The 25,081-nt window shown below is 47.6% G+C and overlaps 1 protein-coding gene across 2 annotated transcripts in view; it reads right to left on the bottom strand.

Moving 5' to 3' along the window:
• The window catches only part of GAK (cyclin G associated kinase), a 106,114-nt gene extending 95,136 nt beyond the window's left edge, over positions 1 to 10,978 (bottom strand). The window contains exon 1 of one of the 2 annotated variants that reach the window (XM_050944333.1): positions 10,743 to 10,978. In XM_050944333.1, coding sequence (XP_050800290.1) covers positions 10,743 to 10,884 — 142 coding nt within the window. In that variant the 5' untranslated portion in view covers positions 10,885 to 10,978. The remainder of the gene's footprint in view (positions 1 to 10,742) is intronic. The other variant, XM_050944332.1, reaches the window with a different exon arrangement.
• Positions 10,979 to 25,081: the final 14,103 nt, after the last annotated feature.

The raw sequence follows: 25,081 nt of genomic DNA, 5'->3' as shown, positions 1-25,081 counted from the left end.
TCACACAAGAGATGCTCAACGATGCAAGAACTTCAAGTCCATTTTGAAACTTCGTGTTTGTGAACAAATATCTTAAAACACACAAGTTTAAGCCAGTGACATCATTGTTCCTGAGCTGCAGGGAGCCTGAAATGGTCATTCATATGGATCAACTGCTCCACCTCAGAGTTGAGAAAGCAAACCTAAAAATGACCATTTAGTGTGGTTCAACCACCTCACTGAGGATCATTTTAGCAGACATTCAACTAACAAAAGAAACAGGTTGGATGACTAATCTACACTTAAAGTTGGAATTCAATCTTTTCTACACATGACTAATATAGTGTATCCCCTTCAAATTCACACACGTTCCAAATACAGAATACATTTTCTGGGAATTTTAGTGAAATGTTATGCATTGCAAGGCCCGGCTGACACTACAAACATACAACGGTATAACTACATCACTCAGGGGAGTGAAAAATCCACACCCCTGACCAACACAGTTATACTGACCTAACCCCCTGTGTTTACAATGCTACGTTGACCAGAGGGCTTTTCCCGTCAACATAACTACTGCCTCTTGTGGAGGTGGATTAGCTCTGCCGATGGAAGATGCTCTCCCTTCAGCGTACTGGGGGGGGGGGAGGGAGAGCTCAGTGGTTTGAGCATTGGCCTGCTAAACCCAGGGTTATGAGTTCAATCCTTGAGGGGGCCACTTAGGGATCTGGGGCAAAAATCAGTACTTGGTCCTGCTAGTGAAGGCAGGGGGCTGGACTCAATGACCTTTCAAGGTCCCTTTAAGTTCTAGAAGATAGATATATCTCCAACTAGCATTTACACTAGAGTGCCACAGTGGCGTAGCTGAAGCATTTCAAGAGTAGACAAGCGCTAAGCAACTGAACCCTTCTGAACTCCTTGCTGTCCAATTAACTTTTTGCAGATCCACTGACTCACTTGTAGATTACTCTGCGAACTATTTCAGACAACTGATGTGCCAATTTGATTTGCAAATACCTACTCATAACGTTTCTATTTGTGATGCAGTATTTGTTGTGGTTTTTTCATATGAAGTATCTTACGACAGGATGTATACAAACTGATTTTTAAAAATATTTTTAGTCATAAGATTTTTTTATTGAAATGACTTTTTAATTTAAATACAGGTTTATTTTATTTAAAATTAAATCAAATTAAATTTGAGTGACAGCCCATATTAAGGCCTCATGACAATTTATTAAAATTATTTAAACTAGACAAAAAATAATATTAAGCCGTACACATTTGCTGCCAAGTTTTAAAAGAAAGTCAAAACACTCAACTGGTAGAAGTCACGGGCTAAGCACTTGTAGCCCGAGTTTGATGACATGCCAAACAAGATTTAAACAGCAGAAGCTTCTTCTACAGGTGCTGAGAAAATATTTTCTTCATTTCATTTAACTACTTAAATTCATGACTACTTCATCCAAAGTTAAGAAACCAGCTGGGAATAAATTAAATAAAGGCTTGTTTTACTCTTTCAATCTATGAATAAAACTAGCTGTGAGAAGACAAGATCTACTAGCTCTGAAGTCTTGACGGTTGCAGTAACTTCATTTACTACAAGTAATAATTTCTTTGTTTAAAAAAATCAGTTAGTTTTAAAGGCAAAACATGTATTGATAAGGAAGAAAGTTTATGTATCCACCACATTTAAGGCAGTTTTATTTAAAATGCCATTTGTGTATTTTAAATTGAATTTCAATCCAGCTAGAGCTTGATACAAATTGCAAGCAAAAAAAGTAATCACCTAATAAATAGAAAATGGTAAATGGTACATATCTTAATAAAAAATGTAAAATGTAATACTCTAAATAAATGTGAGTTAAACTATGCAACTACTTAAATGTTTCCAGATACAGTGTATCCTGGTAAGCAAAAAGAAGCAAAACACATTTAGTGTAAAGGCTCTATTTATTTGCAAACAACATGTTTTAGTGGTTGCTAACTAATAAGAATCATCCTCTCTTTAGGAAAATAACTAAAGTAAATGCAGAACATAATTATATTTATTTAATTAAGTCTACCCTGTTTTATGAATGATTTTATACCATACAACTGATCCTACTTCAAGAGCTTTCACTGGAGAATGGGATGTACACCATAAATTGGCACAGTAAGCTGCCTGTTGGGAACCCAACAGAGGACAGATCTACACTTAAAAAGCTGCAGTGGTGCTGCTGTAAACTGTAGTGCTTTAAGTGAAGATGCTACCGCACCAACAGCAAGCTTCTTCTGTTGTTATAGGGTATGGCTACATTTGGAATTTCAAAGCGCTGCCCCGGCAGCGCTGCCCCTGTTCCCAGCGCTGCATGTAAACCACATCCTTTACAGGTGTAGCGTGCAGCGCTGGGGCTCCCAGCGCTGCCGCCCTGATTACACTGACGCTTTACAGCGCTGTATCTTGCAGCGCTCAGGGGGGTGTTTTTTCACACCCCTGAGCGAGAAAGTTGCAGCGCTGTAAAGTGTGAGTGTAGCCATGGCCTTAGCTAATCCATCTCCGTGAGAGGAGGTAGCTATGGGCAGGTCTACACTAGAAGCACTACACTGGTGCAGCTGCATTGCTGTGATGCATCTGGTGAAGATGTTCTATGCTGATGGGAGAGCGCTCTCCCATCTGCATAATTACTCCACCACTGTTTGTAGGTCAGTATAACTGCGTCGCTCAAGGGTGTGGACTTTTCATACCCTTTTTCATACCCTCGAACGATGTAGTTACACCAGTGTAAGTTTGTAGTACAAACCTCACCTGGGAGAGGATTTTAACACCTGAAGGCATATGATTCAGTGTTTGTTGGCCAAACTATAAATGAGGACCCACTCCGAGAACTTGTCTCAAGTCCCTCCTATAGATTTCTGGTGGTCTGCACCCTCACTACAGAGGCACAACGGTAAGTCAAACCCTCCAATATTACTAATATAGTAACAGGTATATTAAGTTATCTCAGCACCTGCTCATGCCATACACCAGACACATCAAGATAATCAGACCTAGGGACCTACAGTTAGGCTTTTAAGTCCGTAATTATGCAACTGCCAGATTTTCAAGAATGATGAATATCTAATACCTCCCACTGACTTCAATGGGACTTCAAACAATTACAATCTGAAAGTAAATGTTGGAATGTCCATAACAAATTTCAACTTTCTTGATCTCCCTTTTTTTGCTGAAAAGCATGACATTTGTTAACATGCATTTCTTTTTACAGGAGAAGCACGCTGTAAGTACAGGAATGTTACTGCTCACAACACAGCCTTCCCAGCCCACAACATGAGGCTTTGGATAAACAAATTTTTGAAACCAAGCTGGCAACTAAACAATCCTGTTTATAAATGGTTTTCTAGACTAGTGCTAATCCTTTCAGATGTTCATGAAGGCAGGGCCTCAGAGTCTATTACCATAAAAATGCCTTTATTCTTTGTTACCCTCCCACTCCTGCAGTATTGTATTGCCACTAAGAAAAAAAAAAAATCAAAGGTCCCACAGATTTCCTGTTTCCCCTCAGCCTGATGAGCTCTGTCCAGATATATTCATTTCCGTGCCTTAGTCTCTGCTCCTTTAAATACTCCACCTAACAGTACTTCAGAGACCAGGGCTCTAGCATATTTCTCTTTGCTACCCACACACTGAATAGAGCTAGAAAAGCAAAGCAAGTAATAGGGTTTCACAGGAGTAAACCTCTACACTAGATATGTCAGACACCCAAAGATCATGTGGTCATTACAGAACAAGCTGTCAACATGCCCTTCACTATGAGTACGGTCACCAGGAAGCTCTCTCTCAGTAAGGCTGCCCCCAAAACAAGCCACATTAAAAAGTTAAAATCTAGACTGTAAACTATTAGGCAAAAGACCATAGCATCCTAGTTATCACCAGGTCCACCACTAAAGATGGTATTTGTGGATCTGGAGGGAATCTAGATGTTCCAGGTTACATTGCTCCTTTGAACAGTCACATGAGCAGTGTACACTATGAGCAGGCCATGGAGGGATATACACAATCTCATAACATCTTGCAAGACTATTTAAACACAAAGTAGGAGTATCCTGGCTGCCATACAAGCATTTTCCCTGAGACAAAAACATTCACAGAATTCACAGAAGGTGAACCTGCACTGAAAATGCCATTGTTCCTTTTCACATAGAAACTTTAAAGATTCAAGTCTGTACTTTTGTTTGTTTGTTTTAAATAAACAGTGGAGCCAATTTTAACCTTAACATTCCAAATGATGCAAGTACTGCTCAACGGGCCATTTGCCTATGATGGAAAACAGTTTTTAAAAAATAGTAATTCTAGCATAAAAATTCATTTGAAATATTACTATTTGCATTATTAAAAACAATGAGGAGTCCTTGTGGCACCTCAGAGACTAACAAATTTATTTGGACATAAGCTTTCGTGGGCTAGAATCCACTTCATCAGCTGCACGGAGCGGAAAATTAGTATTATTGTAGCACCTAGGAGGCCCACTCAGACCAGAACCCTGCTGTGCTAGGTGCTGTACAAAAGTATGTATCTGGCTCAAAAGGGGTTTAGAAGTAGCCTTTTCGGTTAAAGAAGCTAATTATATATTCTACCGGTTAATCTCAAAATTAAATACTCAGGAATAGTTTTCAAGTAATTTATTCAAAATCTCACCTACCAACAACAAAATATTTTCAAAAATAGACTACCCCAATAGCTCCCGACCGCAGTTAAACACATCATAAACCCGCCAATTGTAATTTTTCCATCAATAAAATAATTCTAAGGGTATTTTTATTAGCAATCTAACAAATTAAGAATCTGCAAAAAATTTCAACAGAAGAGACATCTGTCCTATTCTATTCTTTCACCTCTGAAGAACAGTTGAGAATAGGGTGACCAGACAAGAGGAAGAAAATATCGGGACACATGGGGCGGGGGGGGGATGTCCCACCGATGGAGGAAAAAAAAAAAAAAAGGGCGAGTGCTGCCGGCAGGATGCTGGACAAACACCTAAATATCGAGACCGTCCTGTCTGGTCACCCTAGTTGAGAACTATCAGTTTTTCGCTCACGTGGTTCATATTAAGCATGTATTTACTCTGTTGCTAGTGTATTGTTATACTTCCATTTTTTATTTTGTCAACACTTGAAATCATTTATGAACAGCTGAATTGTTGTATTGTTTTTCTGACAAGGAGGCAAGTCAGCCACTGTCACACAAATATACTACTGAATACATTCAAGAAGAAGGTGTTACTAATACTTCAACAACTATGCAGTCCATAAATCCTTTAGAATACAGTTAAAGAAACACTAAAAACATCATTGTTGCCTTTTTGTTTTTGAATATACTATTAAGTGTAGCAGAAACTGCCATTTACTGTATGTTTGGACAGCGCCTAGCAAATGGTACCCTGACCTCCTGAGACCTCTCGCCACTACTGCAACTAACCATAATCACCACATTTTATCATCACCAACTACATTTACTGTTAATATTAGGAAAATAGCTCTAATTTTCTCAGTGTCTTTTGGGGATTTGAAAGCACTTTATCTACTGAGTATCACTTTTTGCCCTGGGCACTTAATTTTCCCTTCTGATTGTGTAGTTTGTTCACAAGGAAACAGGGAAAAGAGAAAAAGCATTTTAAATACAGAAAGAAGAACCCCATCCTCCCATGTGCATATATTTGTGGATTAGCTGCATCCACTCCAAGCCCCATCAGCATCAGTGGGACTCCACTGGAGAGCAGTCTGCTCTCTAGCAAAAAGATCCAGGACAGTTGCATGGCTCAGAGACAAGTGGTACCTGAATAATAGAATCATAGAGTATTAGGGTTGGAAGGGACCTCAGGAGATCATCTAGTCCAAATCGATTATGTCTTGTGTACTTTTATAGATTTTCATAATTTCTCACACTCAATGTTGCCAGCACCAGTGGAAGAAATTCTGAAAACAATCAGTAAAGGTTTATACTAAATTGTTCAGAGCAGGAACAATTATGTATTTAGTACTTATGAAGACTGAAGTCACAGAGCTGTTTCTGTAGGAAAAAAACGTACAGATTTCTACCAGGAAACAGTTTTTACTGTCCCCCATCTATCTGTATCAATCTGTTGTCTTTTGCCTTATACTTAGATAGTAAGATCTTTGGAGCATGTACTGGGGCTTTTTTGGTTTGTTTTTTGTTCTGCATTTGTATAGCACCTAACACAAGGGGGTCCTGGTCCATAATAAATAACAACAAAACATATAGGTTAATTTCATAGTTTTTCAAATGAACCTGAAACTTGTCTTTCTTGGTAGAATCAATGTCACTGAAGTGGTCAGCTTCAGGATCTGGAAGATAAGCTAAGGAATTGCTACAGAATCCATACACTCAAGTGAAGTCTCATATTTATGCTCAAAATCATTATCATCATCATCTAAAGTTAGCTATCCAAATGGCAAAATGAAAAATACTGGGCCCAATCATTCAAGGGTTCTCAGCCCTTTCTACAAGGTACTCAGTGCTCTCAATTCCTACTTAATGCAAACAGAGGGAACCATAAACTCTAACAAAAAAAATATCTAATTTAACTACCACTGAAAAGAGTTAGATTGGTGACTTAAAAATCAAGTCACCAATCTAACTCTTTTCAGGCAGGGGGCACTTAGATGTTAGGAGTCTTAACAGGAAATAATACAAGATAAGATGACTTGGTTAAAAAAAAAAAAAGAGTCAGGAACCTTATTTGTAAGTACTGAATAGAAAGCTAATGGACCACAGTTATGTTTGTTCTTACCAGGAGGCCTCTTAAACACAATCTCAGAGCTGAGATCAATCTTGATTCAGGCAATGAAACAGGGGAAAATTCAAAGGACAGAAAATAATTCCTGATTTAAGTGTGGTAACAGCAGGAGGAGAAAAATGCTTACAACCATTAAAGCATTTACAAGAGAGTGTATTCCAACAATACTTTACGCAGCAGAAATCTGCGCACTCTGCAGAGAAAGGGTAAATGTCTTCTGAGATGTTTTGTCAGCAATTTGGCTCTTGGGCGAGTTTAGAAAAGACCAAGTAAGAGAGTTTCCTAAAATAATTTTGGAATTAAAAGTAACTCAGAAGCAGACCTCTTTCTGAAGCCCACTTAAGGCAAGTCTAGCCTTAAAAACTATACATATACAATGATGGGGTCTAAATTAATTGTTACCATTCAAGAGAGATCTTGGAGTCATTGTGGAGAGTTCTCTGAAAATATCCACTCAACGTGCAGCGGCAGTCAAAAAAAAGGAACAGAATGTTGGGAATCCTTAGGAAAGGGGTACATAAGAAGAGAGAAAATATCATATTGCCTCTATATAAAACCATGGCACATGCACATGCTGAATATTGTGTGCAGATGTGGTCGCCCCATCTCAAAAAAGATACATTGGAATTGGAAAAGGTTCAGAAAAGGGCAACAAAAAATGATTAGGGGCATGAAACAGCTTCTGTATGAGGAGAGATTGATAAGACTGGGACTTTTCAGCTTGGAAAAGAGACGGCTAAGGAGAGATATGATTGGTGTCTACAAAATCATGACTGGTGCAGAGAAAGTAGACAAGGAAGTGTGTTTACTAGTTCTCATAACACAAGAACTAGGGGTCACCAAATGAAATTACTAGCAGCAGGTTTAAATCAAACATAAGTAAGTATTTCTTCACACAATGCAGAGTCAACCTGTGGAACTCTTTGCCAGAGGATGATGTGAAGGCCACAACTAGAACAGGGTTCAAATAAGAACTAGATAAGTTCATGGCTATAGGCAAGGATGGTGTCCCTAGCCTCTGTTTGTCAGAAGCTGGGAAATGGGCGACAGCGGATGGATCCGTTGATGATTATCTGTTCAGTTCATTCCCTCAGAAGCACCTGGCATTGGCCACTGTTGGAAGACAGGATACTGAGCTAGATGGACCTTTGGTTTGACCCTGTATGGCCAGTCTTATGATCTCTTGCAAGTGCCTTTCTTCTTCCTGTATTGTTCCCTGCAAACTGATGAGTTTATCCCCAGTTAAGATTATACATACCAGCCATAACAACTTGATAGTTTGATGTTCAGTGAGGGCTCACTGAACATATTTATGTTGCACTCTGACAAATAATCAGGACAACACTGTTTGACAAGAAGTAGCAAAGTAAAAGGTTGAATTGGAACTTACATTTTAGCCCGGTTTTCAGATGCATGTCATCACTACCTCAAAAATTCTAATTTTCTACTATATTTTCCATGTTTAGGCTAAGGCCAAAAGTGATCTAAAAGTTAGAATAAGATCTAATTTGCCAATTTGAGTAATAAGGTGGTGGAGGAAGACAACTTTCAGCTATAGGAAATTATTCTATATATACACACTTGCACACACAACTAAAACAGTCACCTTGGAAAGCTGCAACTTTCTACTACAAAGATCTATGACAATTATAACAGTGCAAACCTATAGTTTAGGAACTTTTTCCACTGTGAAAAAGGTCTTGCCTCACACAGGGCTCCTAGGCACTACTGCAATACACACTATCAGCAGCAGTAACCTGCATAAACTCACCAAGCAGATTTAAAAATATATCATGAAGTTAGAAGACAGATTAGCATTTTACTCTGTTCTTCCAACAGAAAACAATATGAAAGCTTATATGACGTTTACATTCCAATTTTTATCCTTCAGAACTTTCTCTGAGATATCTTAACTCCTCCACACCACATATATGGAACATTACAGACAGTGCTAAATGTAAAAGAAAAAAAATTAATAGAATAGGTACATTTCAGCCTTGTATACACACATACAATTTCCACTGACCCCAATGAAAACTGCACAAATATATGTAACAACTATGAGTCCTACGTGTGCACTGCAGACAAGTTAACTCCTAGAACCAAATCATAAATCCTGGCTTGAATGTTTAAAATAGTTACATCAGTATACTTTTTTTTGCACTGAACAGCTTAACAAGTAATAAGGTATAGAACAGTCTAGCTTATAGCCTTGGTGCAATTTTTTGTTAGATGTTTAAGTATGAATATTTCTTTCCATTCCTGATTATGCCACTAGATTTAATAAATATTTTAGAATACTTCTACCATGTAAAAGGAAGTTAAGATACACACTTGCAGATTAGATATGGAGCAGCTAAAATTGTTGCTTTTGGTGCAAACTCTCTCATTTCTCCAGGTCAGGGTCTCAAACGTTTTCATATTGTGAACCACTTCTTTACATATATTCCTCCTACTAGATCTGTCTCTCTCAAGATCCTACATCCTCTCATCCCATTTGCAAGGGCATAACATCCCTTTTACCACAACAGCAAATACTTTTATAGAAATGAAAAGTCAGAGAAACATTTAACATATTTTAGCAACCATATGGAAGTAAAGGAAGCCAGCGTCTTGTGACCAGATAATTCTGCACACCACAAGCAATCAGTTAACGGCCCAGAACCGGGCTTCAGATCAGAAAAGAAGATAACTCCACATTTCACCCCGGTCCCACAATCTAAGGGTATATCCCCGCCCCTGTTGATGTGGAAGGTAGGAACGAGAAAGTATCAACAGCAATATGCCAAAGGCAAAACTTGGAAAGGGAGGGAGCCTCCATTCTGGAAGAGGAAGGGACCGGGGAAGCAGAGCAGGAGGACGGGAAAGAGGGGTTATTTGTGCGGATGAGCCACGGCTCTATCACCTTGCTCGGACTTGTGAGGGGTTCAGCGCAGTCTCTAGCAATGCTGCGTACAGAGAGGCTCCCTTATCTCGCACTTTGCTCCGTCATAAGACTAACCCAGCCGAACCCGGAACCAGCCTGGCCCGGGAGAACGGGGGGGGGGGGGGGGGGGGGGGAAGGCGGAGGAGTGTGCATTGCCCGGCACACGGGGACCGGGGTGAGATGTGCAGCGCCCAGCACACGGGGACCGGGAGAGCGGGGGGGGGGGGGATATGCAGCACCCGGCACACGGGGACCGGGAGAGCGGGAATGCGCAGCGCCCGGCACACGGGGACCGGGAGAGCGGGGGGGGGGGGGAATGCGCAGCGCCTGGCGCACGGGGACCGGGAGAGCGGGGAGAATATGCAGCGGCCGGCACACTGGGACCGGGAGAGCGGGGGGCGGGAATGCGCAGCGCCTGGCGCACAGGGACCGGGAGAGCGGGGGGGGGGGGGGAGAATATGCAGCGGCCGGCACACGGGGACCGGGAGAGCGGGGGGGGGGGGGAGAATATGCAGCGGCCGGCACACGGGGACCGGGAGAGCGGAGGGGGGGGAGAATATGCAGCGGCCGGCACACGGGGACCGGGAGAGCGGGGGGGGGGGAATATGCAGCGGCCGGCACACGGGGACCGGGAGAGCGGGGGGGGGGAATATGCAGCGGCCGGCACACGGGGACCGGGAGGGCAGGGGAGGGGGGAGAGGGAATGCGCAGCGCCGGGCACACGGTGCCGGCCCCGACCGGGCAGGGATGCAGCGGAGCCGACCCAGACCCGGGGGTGGGGCGCCCAGCCCCGATCCGCAGCTCCGAGTCGGGGCCCGGAGGGAGCAGGCTCGCACCCCAGCCCCCGGCTGCCCCAGCCCCGTTGGCGGCGCCTCGCTCCCCGCGGGGAATCCCCGCCAGGCGCTGCCCCAGACCCTCAGCCGGGCTCCTTCCCGGGGCGCGGCGCGGCGCGGGCCCCCTCCCGCCGGCTGCCAGCACCTGCCCCGCAGCGGGGCGCGGCCCGGGGGGAGGCGGCGGGTGGGCGGCCCTGCCCCCCTCACCTTCGGCGATGACCCGCTTGATCCGCAGCTTCATGTCCCCCAGCTCCACCGTCTGCCCCACGAAGTCGTTGTGGTCGCGGCTGGCGGCCCCCAGGGAGCCGGGCCCCGCCAGGAAGTCCCAGGCCGACTGCAGCAGCGACATGGTCCCGCCGGGCCGGCTCCGGCTACCGCCGAACGACAGCCCCGGGACCTGCCCCGCCGGCCACCGTACCCCGCCGGGGCCGCTTCCGCCAATGTTGCGTCATGTATGACCTCACCGCAGCGCCTCCATTGTGCCCGCCGGGCTGCGGCCACCTGAGCCACGCCCCCTCCCCCAATGTCTCGCGGGGGGGAGGCGGGTATATGGCGGGTGGGCGGCGAACTGCGCCCGGTCTGCGGGGCCGCCGCCCCCGCTAGGAGCCTGGCCTCGGTACCTGCCGCTGCGTCCCGGCAGCCGCTCCCGGGCAATCCCCTCGTGGGGCCGGGGGGATGTGCACGGCGGGGGGGAGACCCGCGGTGTGGGGGGATGTGCACACTGGGGGGGATGTGCACAGTGCCGGGGGGAGACCCATGGTGTGGGGGGATGTGCACACTGGGGCGGATGTGCACAGTGCGGGGGGGAGACCCATGGTGTCGGGGGGATGTGCACACTGGGGGGGATGTGCACAGTGCGGGGGGGAGGCCCACGGTGTGGGGGGATGTGCACAGTGTGGGGGGGAGGCCCACGGTGTGGGGGGATGTGCACAGTGCCGCGGGGAGACCCACGGTGTGGGGGGATGTGCACACTGGGGGGGATGTGCACAGTGCGGGGGGGAGGCCCACGGTGTGGGGGGGATGTGCACACTGGGAGGGGGGAGGCCCACAGTGTGGGGGGATGTGCACACTGGGGGGATGTGCACAGTGAAGGGAGGAGACCCATGGTGTGGGGGGGATGTGCACACTGGGGGGGATGTGCACAGTGCAGGGGGGAGACCCATGGTGTCGGGGGGATGTGCACACTGGGGGGGATGTGCACAGTGCCGGGGGGGGCGAGACCCACGGTGTGGGGGGGATGTGCACAGTGCGGGGGAGACCCATGGTGTGGGGGGATGTGCATACTGGGGGGGATGTGCACAGTGCCGGGGGGAGACCCATGGTGTGGGGGGATGTGCACACTGGGGGGGATGTGCACAGTGCCGGGGCAGACCCATGGTGTGGGGGGATGTGCACACTGGGGGGGATGTGCACAGTGCGGGGGGAGACCCATGGTGTGGGGGGATGTGCACACTGGGAGTGATGTGCACAGTGCCAGGGGGAGACCCATGGTGTGGGGGGATGTGCACAGTGCTGGGGGGAGATCCATGGTGTGGGGGGGATGTGCACAGTGCAGGGGGAGACCCATGGTGTGGGGGGATGTGCACACTGGGGGGGATGTGCACAGTGCCGGGGCGGACCCATGGTGTGGGGGGATGTGCACGCTGGGGGGGATGTGCACAGTGCGGGGGGGGGAGACCCATGGTGTGGGGGGATGTGCACACTTAGGGGGATGTGTACAGTGCGGCGGGGGAGACCCAGGGTGTGGGAGGATGTGCACACTGGGGGGGAAGTGCACAGTGCGGCGGGGGAGACCCATGGTGTGCAGGGGAGACCCAGGATGTGGGGGGATGTGCACACTCAGGGGTTGGGGTACTCACACCCGGATAAACATGTGCATGGGGTGCACACACATTGGCAAGTAGAGGCAAACCCACAGTGAGGATGGGGGCTGGGGAATCCACGGTGGGGAGAGGCACATGCACATCACATGGGGGCTTGTGGGTGACCCACTCCGGAGGGGATCAGCTCACCTGAAAGGTGGGAGGAGACCCCTCACCTTGGGTTAGCACCAAAGAGTCCTGTGGCACCTTATAGACTAAGAGAAGTATTGGAGCATGTGTCTGACGAAGTGGGTATTCACAGGAGCGGCGCCACGGTTTTTGCTGCCCTAGGCGGCAGCGCTCCTCTGAGCATTCGGCGGCGGGGGTTCTTCCACTCCGCATCTTCAGGGCACTTCGGTGGCGTGTCCCGGAGCGAGTGAAGGCGCCACCACCGACTTTCCACCAAAGACTCGGAGCGGAAGGACCCCTTGCAGCCAAATTTCCACCAAGGGCAGCAAAATGCCACCCCCCAAATCCTGCCGCCCTAGGGTTGCCTAGTGGAAGCACCAGCCCTGGGTATTCACCCATGAAAGCTCATGCTCCAATACATCAGTTAGAAGGTGCCACAGGATACTCACTTTTTACAGATCCAGACTAACACGGCTACCCCCCTGATACTTGTCACCTTGGGTTGTGTGTGCAGAACCCCCTTATCTGTGGGTGCAGCCACTTGAGTGCACTCATCGGGGGGTTCACAGTGAGTGTGTGGGAGGGGGCTCAGTGACCTCAGGACAGAAGTGGGGGAAGGTACGCATTCAGAACTGTAGGAGAACCAGAATTTTTATCTTTGACGCTGGCAGACACAGTGCCAGCTCATGCCAAGACCTTCCTGAACAATAACAAATGCATAGGTGGAAACCAGTCTGGCTTAAGTGTATGTTAGTATCGTTTAATTAGATATTAGAGGTATTAGAATGTGTTAGACTTTATGGAATGCTTATAGGATGCTGCATGTCCTATGTCTGAGTCCTGTGTTATAAGGTAATGGTTAAATGTTTGCTCTGTCACTATACAAGTATTTGCTAAGACTCTCAATCGCACACAGTCAGAGGAGAAGCATTACCAAAGGTGAAATACTAGTGTACTACAAAAACTGTTACCACCTTCCCAACAAATGAAGGTCTATGGACATCAGACAAGCCGTTGTGGACAAAAGACTTTGATCGCTTTGCCTGCACCCCTGAAGAGGGTTGGTGCCCAATCCCTCATCCCATCACAGTGGGAATGCTGGAGGAAAGGAATAAAAATGCCTGTTTAAGGCTTGGGTGAGCCCTAAAGAACATAAAAGCTTGTTTCTTATATGAGCTTCTGTTACATTTGAACTGAAGACTGTACCTCATTTGTGTGTGTTTGTCTGTTGGCTTTAACATTGTAAATGTCTCTTTTTCCTTGTTAATAAACTTTCTGTTAGTGTGTTACAAGATTGGTTACAAACTTTGTCTTTGGTTTGAGATCGAAATACAGTTGACCTGGATTAAGTGACTGGGCCTTTGGGACTGGGAGTAACCTCAACATTACTCCTGGGGGAATTCTGCACAAATTCATGCAGATTACTTTGCTTCCCCACTGAAAAATGACTTTCTGACAGGAAAGGTGCAGGAGCAGTCATGCTCCACTCCCTAGCTGTGCAGGTACATTGTTTCAAGCACTGGAGCAGCTGACAGAGAGGTAAATGACTGCAGGGCTGGGGACACCCCAGCCAGTGGCTCCTCCCCTGAGCTGAGATCAACTGCTAGTCCTGGCTGGGCTGGAGGCAGGAGAGGACTGGACTTCCTCCGCCTCTGCAAGGAGTGACTGGAGGTATGCCAGACCTTCCCCCAGCTGCAGCCAGCTCAGCACCGTCCCCTGCTTCCTGCCCCCATCACTCCTCAGCAGTGGGGAGAAGGGTCACTGTACAGGGAGCTGCTCCCCCATCCATCCAATCCCTGTGCATCTGGACCTCCTATTCCCAGACACCCCTGCCAAGCCTCACCCTGTATGCCCAGAACCCTCCATACCCAAACCCCACCCCCACCGAACCTCAACCCCTGCATCTGGAGCCCCTTGCACCCAGACTCCTTGCTTCCAGACCCCCATGTCTGCACCCAGGCCACCCCCTACTGAGCTCCCTGCACTCAAACCCCAGCCATGATGAATCCCACCACCCTGAGCCTCCACATCCAACCCCCCATACTCCTGACCCCCAACTGGCTGCACCCAGATCCCCACCTCACCAAGCCCCACTTCCCCAGCACCCAGATGCTCCTGCTGAAATCCCCACCCCAGACCCCTCTGCTGAGCCCCAACCACCTTCACCTGGAAGCCCCTGCAAAGTCTCATTGCACCTGGAACCTCCTACCCCACCCAAAGAGCCTCTCTGCATCCAGAGCCCCCCACACACCCACTGAGCTGGTTGCACCCAGATCGTCCCACACCGAATCCTGTCACTCCACACCTGGATTACCCCACACTGAGCCCCTCCACACTTTAAGCCTGCCTGCCCTATGCCTGGTGCTCCTGGCTCAGAGGGGCAGGGCCCCAGGGTTTTTCTGGGGCCTGTCCAGGCCTTGTGCTGTGTCAGGGTCTGGTGCAACCTCACCACTGAGCCTGTGTCCCAGCGGCAAAGGGGGCTGCAGGGTGATCTCCCACCTTCGTGTAGCCAGTGGCCTGTGCTCCCTCCCTCCCATGCTGAAGCCTCTGCATTTTATTTATTAATAAAACTTGCAGAATTTTTTTTTGTGGCACAGAATGCCCTCAGGAGTAGAACCATTGATGTGATCTGTGGCATAAGCAACCATCTATCACAAAGTCCAGCATGCCTCGGTGGCAAGATAGAGAATGCCCAATGGACTGCCTGAGACTCCGTCATAAGACCATTAGAGTGCTTTAGGAATTCACATTTGTTACCGGATTGGTATAGAAAACACAACAGTTTGAGGTTTTTGACTTGCTCCAGACAGTGTGACACCATCCCACAGAAAATTCACATTCCTTGCCCCCACTCCCACCAAAAAAAAAAAGATTCTCAATTGGAATGCCAAGTCAGGTTTGTGAAATTTTCCACAGGAGGGACATTTTTTAAAATTCCATGGCAGTCAGGGAGCCAGCTCTGGCAGTGAGCAAAGCAGACTGACCAGCTGGTTTTCCATCAGATGTTTTGATGGAAGTGATGTGTTGGCTCAGCCCTTTTTAGTTGTAGCAAATCAATATTTTCTGACAGAAAACTAGGCCAGCGGGATACTTTTGAGTAGCTCTAGCACCAGTCACTTAAAGAAGCATGCGGTAAAGAGAGGGTTTGAGCAAGGCATTCAAATGACCACAGTCCCCCTGAAACCAAAGTCCTGTAGCCCAAGACATAGCAGGAGTGTGTGGTGCTACCCCTGAGGGAATGCATTGCTAGATGGGGCTGGGGGAATGGTGCAGGAGACAGGTATAGAATCAGGCTGCAGTATGGATGAGTAGGAGGAAAAGGCCCAATGCCTGGGATAGCTTGGGTTGGAGCTGTATGCATAAATAGCAGCAGCAGGAAGCGGGCATGCTTAACACTGCTCAGCAGTGACAGAGCTCATTAAGCAACAATTGCCTTGTTTACTTCCTATCTCTGGCTAATATCATTTGTTCAAAGTTACTGCATCACTACTGTGGGAATACCTGGGTCCTTGTTTGTGTCTTTATTCATGGGGATCCCACTGATAATGCACATACACCTGTCACAGGGTCCACACGTTTCTGCCTTCTCCCTCTGTGCCCTGTGCTTAAGCTGGTAAAATAAGAGTCCTCATGCCTTCTTCTGGTGTTTCACCCTTGTGGTTTATTTTACAGTGCCACTGTGCAGTCTCCTTTATCCCCTTTCCAACCTGTTCCAGGGTCTCTTGGCCCTTGAGGCTCCCTTCCTGTGGTGAGGAGACAGCACTAGAGCCTGCTGTCCCCTCCCAGGCTAGCCTCCTGACTGAGTTTGGTTAAGGGCTTTTATAGCCCGCCCAGCCTTCAGCCCAGCTGTCACTGCTTAGCCCAGTCTATTGCAGTGAGCCAGCCCTCCTTAGGGCCTGCAGCTGGGTTCCCTGCTGGCTGCTTTGCACCTCTGCCCCTGGCCTCTCTGCCTGGAAGCAGAGCTTAGCCAGCATTTTAGCAGGGCAGTCAAGGGGTTTTACCCCTGCCCTCCCACACATCTCCTCCTTCAAGAAGCCGCCAGGCTACACCTGTCCCTGCCTCTCCTCATCCGGACAAATCCACCCCGCCAGTGGGAGCTCCCACACCCCTCTGTGGGTTTGGGCAGACCCTCTCTGGGGTTATCAGCCCTCCCCCCACATCCACGGAAGGGACAGGCCTTTGCCCCATGCCCCTTAGCCCGAAAGAGTCCGCATTCTTCTGCCCGCGGCTTGTGGCCTTGGTACCCCACCTCTGGGCTCTGTTCCCTGGCCCCTTGGTCCTGGCCTTCCTCGGATCCCCAAGGGCTACACTCCTGGCACCCCTCCCCCAAGGGTCCTTTGTTGCCACATAACCAGCACTCTAACTCCTAGACGACAAGGCCAAGAGCTTTTCCTATTAGCCCCCACTTGTTCCCACGTTCCCGGGGGAGGGGTTCTTTCACCTTTAAGGGTTCGGAAATCCCCTTACCCCCCTTTACCTCTTCCCTTGGGTGCTCTGTGGCCCCCGACTCAAGCTCCCCACCCTGACTCCAGGCTGACAGGGGTCTCCAGTCACCTCCCAATAGGACTGGGTATGGTAATTTCCATACTACCCCTACCTGCTGCCACTGGAAGCGCCCCTGCACCTCCATAGGCACCCGAGCCAACGGGTAGCCCCAGGTGTCCCCATGGATGCACCATAGGGCCACCTTTGCCCCTGGAATCACCCAGTAGGGCCTCATCAAACCCTTCCGCATCTGTGAGCGGGTGGAGGTGGAGTCCACCACCCCCTCCCGGGCAGGGCTGGCTCTACTGTTTTTGCTGCCCCAAGCAGTGCGCCAAATTGCCACGGGACAGCGAGGGCAGTCCGTGTGCCATTAGGGCAGCATGCACGTTTCCGCGGCAGTGGCAATTTGGAGACAGCTTCTGTCTTCAGCCGGAAGACAGAAGCTGTGCCCCCGTGGACAGATGAACATAGCAGCTGCCACCGAATTGCTGCAGCCACGGAAACGCGCGTGCCATCCTATGGGCGTACAGACTGCTCCAGCCGTCCAGCAGCAATTCACGCACTGCTTGGGGCAAAAACACAGTGACTGCCGCCCTTGCAGATTGCCGCTCCAAGCACCTTCTTGGGATGCTGGTGCCTGGAGCCGGCCCTGCTCCCAGGGCTTCCCCCCCACCAACACAGGTATCATAGTCGGGTGGTGTTTCCCTGCCTTCCTCCGCCCCCACGTCCACCCACAAAAGGCAGCCAGCCCACATTCCATCTGTGGGCGGTCCTGCTTTATATGGCCTGGGCATTCACATTGCCAACATGTCAGTTCTCTGGGGGGGGGGGGGGGGGCCGAGTCCGGCCTCCTCTTGGGTGTAACATCCGGCGGGCTTTTCCCTGGTCCTACTCCCTTGCTGGGTTTCACCACCCACCAGGGCCCCTCAGCTTCCACATATTCTTCCGTTAGCAGGACCGCATCAGCCACATGGGCCGGCTGATGTCTTCGGACCCATACCCGTACTGGGTCCGGTAACCCCCAGAGGAACTGTTCTAAGACCACCTGGTCCATAACCTCTTCCATTGTCTGGGCGGTAGGCCTCAGACACCGGTTGGCCCAGTCCATCAATTTCTGGGCAAACGCCCTGGGCCGCAGACCCTCCATCCAGCGGGCTGCCCGGAACCGCTGATGATATCTCTCTGTTGAGAGTCCCACACGATCCAGTATCGCAGCCTTTACCATATCATAGTCCCTGGTCTGAGTGTCACCCAAAGCCATAAATGTGGCCTGGGCTTCTTCTCACAGGTACGCGGCTAACCGCAGGGCCCAGGTCTCCCGTTCCCAGCTGGCTGCCGTAGCCACCTGTTCAAAAGTCCCTAGAAACTCATCGGGGTCATCTTCAGGGCCCATCTTGCAGAGCCCACACCCCGGCGTCCTGGTACCGCCCCCACTGGCGGACTCACCAATTTTATTGCAGTGAGCCAGCCCTTGTTAGGGCCTGCAGCTGGGCACCCTGCTGGCTGCTTTGCACCTCCGCCCCTGGCCTCTCTGCCTGAAAGCAGGGCTCAGCCAGCATTTCAGCAAGGCAGTCAAGGGGTTTTAGCCCTGCCCTGCCACAACACCTCATGCATGCAAAGATTGCAGGCTTTTCTCCACCCATGTGCATTGGAGCTTCACATTGCCTGCCTCCCAACATGACGGCAGAATGGCCTCAAGCACCTCTCCATTCCCTCTGCTTGCTCATGCAGGAGGTCAGAACTTGGCAGACTCCACTTGTTACCCTGACGTGCCCTTGGATCATATCAATTTTGTAGATAATTATTGTAATATTAGATATTCCTATAATTAGTTTAGAAGATTGATCTGACTTAGGCAGAAAAGCCAACTCCTGGACATCTGTACAACTGCAAATAGCAAGCCCTATTTGCTAAATATGATAGAGCCAAGATACAGTATCACAATTCATTGACAAGCTCTCCAGAAGTGAGCTGACTTGCAATCTACCCTTTTGGAGGGACAATTAGAAGCCAGAATTTCCCCCAGAGAGCCCTGAACTCTGATACAGCATCCACATCAATGTCTATAGCCATCACCATGTGATGGGAAACTTGAGAGATTCCCAGAGCAGTCCAAATGACTATAGAAGATTCCCCCTTCAAGGGCTGAGGTCGTGGTGAAATGTTATCCAAGAGATTATTAGCAAGCAAGTGAAATCTTTACTCTCTCTCTATATACTGAAGATGTATAGTTTAGACTTCCCCCATATTTGTTTTCAAAAAAGATACCATACTGATTTGTTTAACAATGCAAATGCAAAAATTGTAAGAGGTAGTTCTCAGCATTAACTAGCTGTAAAATATTAAATTTCACCTCATTTCTTTCTCAGCATATAATTAAAAAGTTACTGCTACAACAGAAGCATGCATATTGGCAGCACAGAACTGTAAGCCCAACCGAAAACACTTCAGAAGTACAGTTCAGAAGGAAGACAAGCCATCCCTGGGGTTTGGATTTTTGTTGCTCTTCTGACTAAAAGCATGAGTCACCAGAGCAAACAGAACAGGTTCTAACTGTTTTTAATCTTAGTATCCTGGTTCTACATAAAGAAAACCACTCCCTTTGGAGGCCTGACAGGTTCCTTATTCCTGGAACAGATTTGACAATAATCGGGGAAGGTACTTACTTTGCTTGGTTGACACTTCTGCTTCAGTCATTTTCTCCCTAACCCAAACAAACCAAAGAAGAAAAGAAATTGTGCCCTTCTGCTCCAAGGACCTCCCACTACCCAGCAAGAAGCATGTGGTTTTGAAAGCACCAATCTCAGTCCCCTGGCTGAAATACCTGATTTCTACTCCTGGATATATCCCACTGTCTTGTAGACAGGGAGATATTTTTATTGTAAAGAGGTGGCTTTTTAACTATAGAATTTTCTCCTGTTACTTGCCAGAATACACCTGCCTGCCTACAGAGTGACATCCCAAAATAAAATGCCTAGGCTGTAATTTGCTCCTAGTCTGATCTGTGATTATAGTTTAGTATTTTTTAGACATAATCACAGAATATCAGGCTAGAAAGGACCTCAGGAGGTCATCTAGTCCAACCCCCTGCTCAAAGCAGGGCCAATCCCCAGACAGATTTTTGCCCCGGATCCCTAAATGGCCCCTTCAAGGATTGAACTCACAACCCTGGATTTAGCAGGCTAATGCACAAACCCCTGAGCTATCTCGCCCCAAAACAGAGGATTATGAGAATAAACGACCCACCACCCCGGTCTAATGACTAGATTTCTTCCAGTAAGAAAGGTTAAAAGCTATTATGTTTACTGTATGTGGTTTTATATGTAACCCTTCTGCCCCTGAGTTGGCAGCAACAAGGGCCAGGTTCAGTATCCAGGGGTTCCGTTTTAATAAACACAACGCAAAACCGGCTTGAGCCCCCACCCAGTGACCACAGGGTGTTAAGGGGCACCTTACATGGGCCAGGGCCAACTGCTCCGACTCTCCGTGGAGTTCTGCTGCAGCCTTCACCACGACCAGCTCCACTCCACCAGCTGTGCCGCTCCTCCAGCCGACCCGTGAGCCGCTCCAGCTGTCCCCGCAAACCGCTCTGCTCACTGTTCCATGGGCTGCTCCAACATTCTGCAAACTGCTCCGCTCTGCCAGCAGCTTAGCGATAGATCTTCAGGCTCCCCCACTAGTTAACACAGCACTCAGTGATCTCAGCTCAGTAAGCTTAGCTCTTTTAGTGATTTCAGCTTGTAGCAAGGGAGCCCCAGTGCTGGTGCACCATTAGCCCAACGTGAATTCAGCTCAGCAGCCTCTAGGTGGACTCCTAATGGAATCAAAATTAGCTCTGCTCTTCAACAGTGGAGAGAGGAGGATGTGCAATTGGTGGTCCAGGCCCTCAAAAGGGGCCCATACCATCAGGTACACACACCAGTCTCCAACCTCTCTCATTTCAATGGGTATTGGCACCTATGTCCCTTGTCTAGCAAGTGCTACTTAACTGATGTTGAGACATCTCTGTCATAAAGCAGTCTCATAGTTCCTCATTCACATAATCAGCGTGACAACACTTTATTCCTCCTGCCCCAATAACAAAGAAATTAGGGATCCCAGAGCTGTCAAAATAACCATCCCAGGCTGCCGTGGGCTATGCTAGCTGGGGTGGGTGTGCCAATGCAAATACCTAAAATTCCTTTCCACACTCCTCATAATCCACCACCAGATGTCAGGGTAGAGCTCATCCTGACTCTGCTTACATCTATAAAAAGCTTAAGTATTTCTTCTCAGAAAATGCCAGTTTTGATAGAGGCCAAGTATATAAAAGCAGAGCTGCTCAGTTTTGCTACAGTAAGTCTTCTTCCACAGGTCCCCCCATGTAGATAACTGGAATATTACAGGCCGTGCTAGTAGCTGCTCCTATAGTTAAAGTTGCCCAATGCTTTACAGTATAAGGTTCCGTTTTAGTTGCTTGTAATGTAATCAAAACGTTAACCAGTTATGCTGAAGATTTATACACCAGGTGTCTCCTTCAGGCCAACAATTTTTGGGGGCAAGTTTCCACTAAACCGGTTGAGCCATTTTCAAAGCAAGTTAAGGAAAATTGTGCCATTTTGTCCATGGTAAGAAGATTCTTAAAATGGTTTTGCAGAGAGCACCTCTAGACTTTGCCACAGAGCTTGACATTTTGCAGGGGGAGGCTGTGATAGAGTGCTGGGAGCTAGCACCTATTGAAAGCCCAGGAGTAGGCAGCCCCATCAGAAGGCTCTTCCCCCAGCCTTAGGAGAGGAGGCACTAAAACCAGGGTTCAAATAAAGTCAGGGGATAACAAATGACAAAGCAGGAACAGAAGTGTAGGTTACAGGGTCAAAAACAGGGAGCCAGGAAGGGACACCGAACAGAGAACCACAGACAGCGCCTACTGCTCCTCGAAAGCATCCAGGGAGCCAGAAGACGTGGCCCAGAGGAACTCTGTTTGGATACATGATCTAAGAGAGGAGTGGAAATAGGCCCCACCGTCACAAAGCATCTCCCCATCCAGGATCCTCCTCCTGGTATGGTGTATGACAACTTCATGGGGCCACAGATGGGGTGTGGGTAAATCAGGAGGGGCGAGGAAAAGTGCAGCCAGAACCTAAGGAGAAGGTTCTAGGGGAGCTGTATCCTGAGAAAGAGGCTACTTGTGAGTATTAGAAGGCAGATCCAAGAAGAGCACCTTGCACTTGGAGTGGAAGGGGGTGAGGTTTGCAGTGGTTGCTAGTTACTGTGGGAGTTTATTCCACAGTCTAAGATCAGCCTTGGAGAAAGCTCTGTCTCCTGCACAGATAAGCTCTACCATTAAGGTAAAAAGGCTGACTGTGCCAGAGTTGTTGTCCATGTCTTCAAGGCAGAACTTCGGGCAATCATTTAAAATGTACCAAGTAGCAGGGGGTAGCCGTGTTAGTCTGCATCCACAAAAACAATGAGGAGTCCGGAGGCACCTTAAAGATTGATCCATGCCCAAATAAATCTGTTAAGGTACTGAATCAAGTCAGTTTACTTCCTTGAAAATGAGGCCCAGTACCTTGAATTTGATTATTCCTTAGAAAGCCAGTGGAGAGCACAGAGGACAGGCCTGATCTGCTTGCAATAACCAGTATTGCTGAGGTGGTGTATAGCAGTGTTCTCTATAAGCTGGAGTTTAATAGGGGCTGAGCTTCACGGCCAGGTATATTGCATTGCTGTAATCCACACAAGAGCTGACAAGAATGTGAAATGAGGCCTGGTCATTCATTATTTACCAGGATGTGATGGAGTTGCATAGCCAGAAACACTCCTTAACTCATGTCCATTACATAAGGCATGGGACAACACACACGACAACGGAAGTAAAACAAAGTATTCAGAGAACACATTATATTCTCTACATTAAATAAGGCAGCAGTCCCATGGGAAAGCTAGTATGTGATTATGTAATTAAGGACTGCAATGCATGCACCCAATTGGGATGAATTAAGGTTGCAGAAGCAACCTTAAATCTGGCATTCCTAAGTGTTTGAGTGCTTGACTTTACAAGCATAATATTCTTTTAATGTAGTTTTTGGGATGTAATTGTTGATATATTCTTAACACGACAGTGCTCTTCATTGGGGGAGCTGTACATTCTAGAACCACAACACAACCAAAAAAAGAGTCAATCCTCCAGGAAAAGAGAATGAGCTAACCCTGCAAGATATGGATCTTCACTACTCTCTCTTTCCACCAAGTTGCTGATTGGTTCAAGATCTCAAAATGGGGTGAGAGAAAAGAGGCTTCATACCTGTCTACTTAAACACCTATTACACAGAGTCTAGTACTTGTACTGATTCCTGCCCTAGGAATATCCAGTTCTGGTAGGCCTAGGTCAACTCTTGACATTCAGTATCCTAACATTTAACCCCAATATTGCTAATGGTGTTGAGAAAGTTACACCTCTACCTCGATATAATGTTGTCCTCGGGAGCCAAAAAAATCTTACCGCATTATAGATGAAACCACATTATATCGAACTTGCTTTGATCCACCGGAGTGCACAGCCCTGCCCCACCCCCAGAGCGCTGCTTTATATCTGAATTCGTGTTATATCAGGTCACGTTATATCAAAGTAGAGGTGTATTTTGAATGATTCCAGCACCATTATCAACCGCTCTGTTTATGTATCTCCAAACAATATTTTGACATGAGCATATTAAAATGGATGGTTAAACTAGAACATGTTCTTCTCCTGGAGTGGGTGTATCTAGATCAAACTAGATTCATTTTGGATAGACACACGGCTCTGCCTTGCCCTTGTGGGCACAGTCAAGACTTCCATTACAATCACCAGGATTGTTTCTGCTTATTCAAGGGAAGAACAGAGTCCTCCCTGCATAACAAGAGTGACGTATAACATTGTTTTGATGGATCAGGCCTGCATTTGTAAGTAGAAACTTACTGAGGCAAGAACAGCTATTCAAACTCAAACAGACTAACATGGCTCGAGGAGTTGCCCAGGTCAAGGCATACATTAAGTGGACCTCCACAGCAGTTTTATTTTTGCATTTGAGAGCAACAGACCAGTCATTACATGCAGGGAGGAGCTCTCTTCTATCTCAATTGAAAATTAGTATCATAATCCAATTACTTGCATTCGAGGTGAGCTCAGCACTGAAGGAGAGAGGCCCTGCCCCCCTCTTTTGGGGTGCCCTATTGCTAAATTCCCCTCCATCAATCAAAACAGCTACAAAACTACACATGGACAATATTCTACATTAGTTTAGAACTGGGAGATAATTTGCTCATCTGAAAGAGGAAGAATGTTCTTTCACATGTACTAGCCTTGTAATCCTACAGTAGTCCTTGAAAAATTAAATTGTGCATCTCATGTTAATTTTGATTTATGTTTTCAGTCACTTGAGTTTACAAATCATTTCTACAACAGGAAAATGTTTATATTTCAAAACTCGGGTAGATTAAATTCATTCAGTTCAGAGTTTACACACAATCAAAATTAAGATGTAGACAGACCAAGCACGGAAAGTTTCAGTGCAATGAAGACTGGGGTACTTGTCTACATTTAATGTGCAGCAAGCTGGGATGTGAATGGACAGTGCACAAGCCCATCATGCACTAACTGGCCCTGTGGACTCAGCTACCACAAACTATCAAGTTACAGTGGGAGTACATCAAACTGCACTACAGAATCTGTGTGTGGAAGCTGGGCCCACAGGGCCAGTTAGAGCATAGCACTTAAATAGCTGTGTAAGCAAGCCCTGGGTGTTTACACTGAAACACACACCTACTGTCACAAAAGTATATACATAAAGCTTTGACTCACGTTAAATAAATGTTATCTCACAGCTATGGCATATACAGGATATAATATGTAATATCCCATAATAGGTGAGTATTTTCACTAACTCACTTGGATCCCTACAACAGAGACTAAAGGTTGTAAATCACTTGAGTCCTTTCTGAAAAAATAAATGGAGACACTAGGTTTCACATATGCATTTAAAATGTAAAGCCAGCATAAAAGTTACATTGCTTATAATTGTCAGTATCTAGTTCAGTTATAAGAATGTCGTT

This window comes from Gopherus flavomarginatus, chromosome 3 (genome assembly GCF_025201925.1).
Source record: "Gopherus flavomarginatus isolate rGopFla2 chromosome 3, rGopFla2.mat.asm, whole genome shotgun sequence".
NCBI classification, from domain to species: Eukaryota; Metazoa; Chordata; order Testudines; family Testudinidae; genus Gopherus; species Gopherus flavomarginatus.
This window is presented reverse-complemented; position numbering and strand designations above follow the sequence as displayed.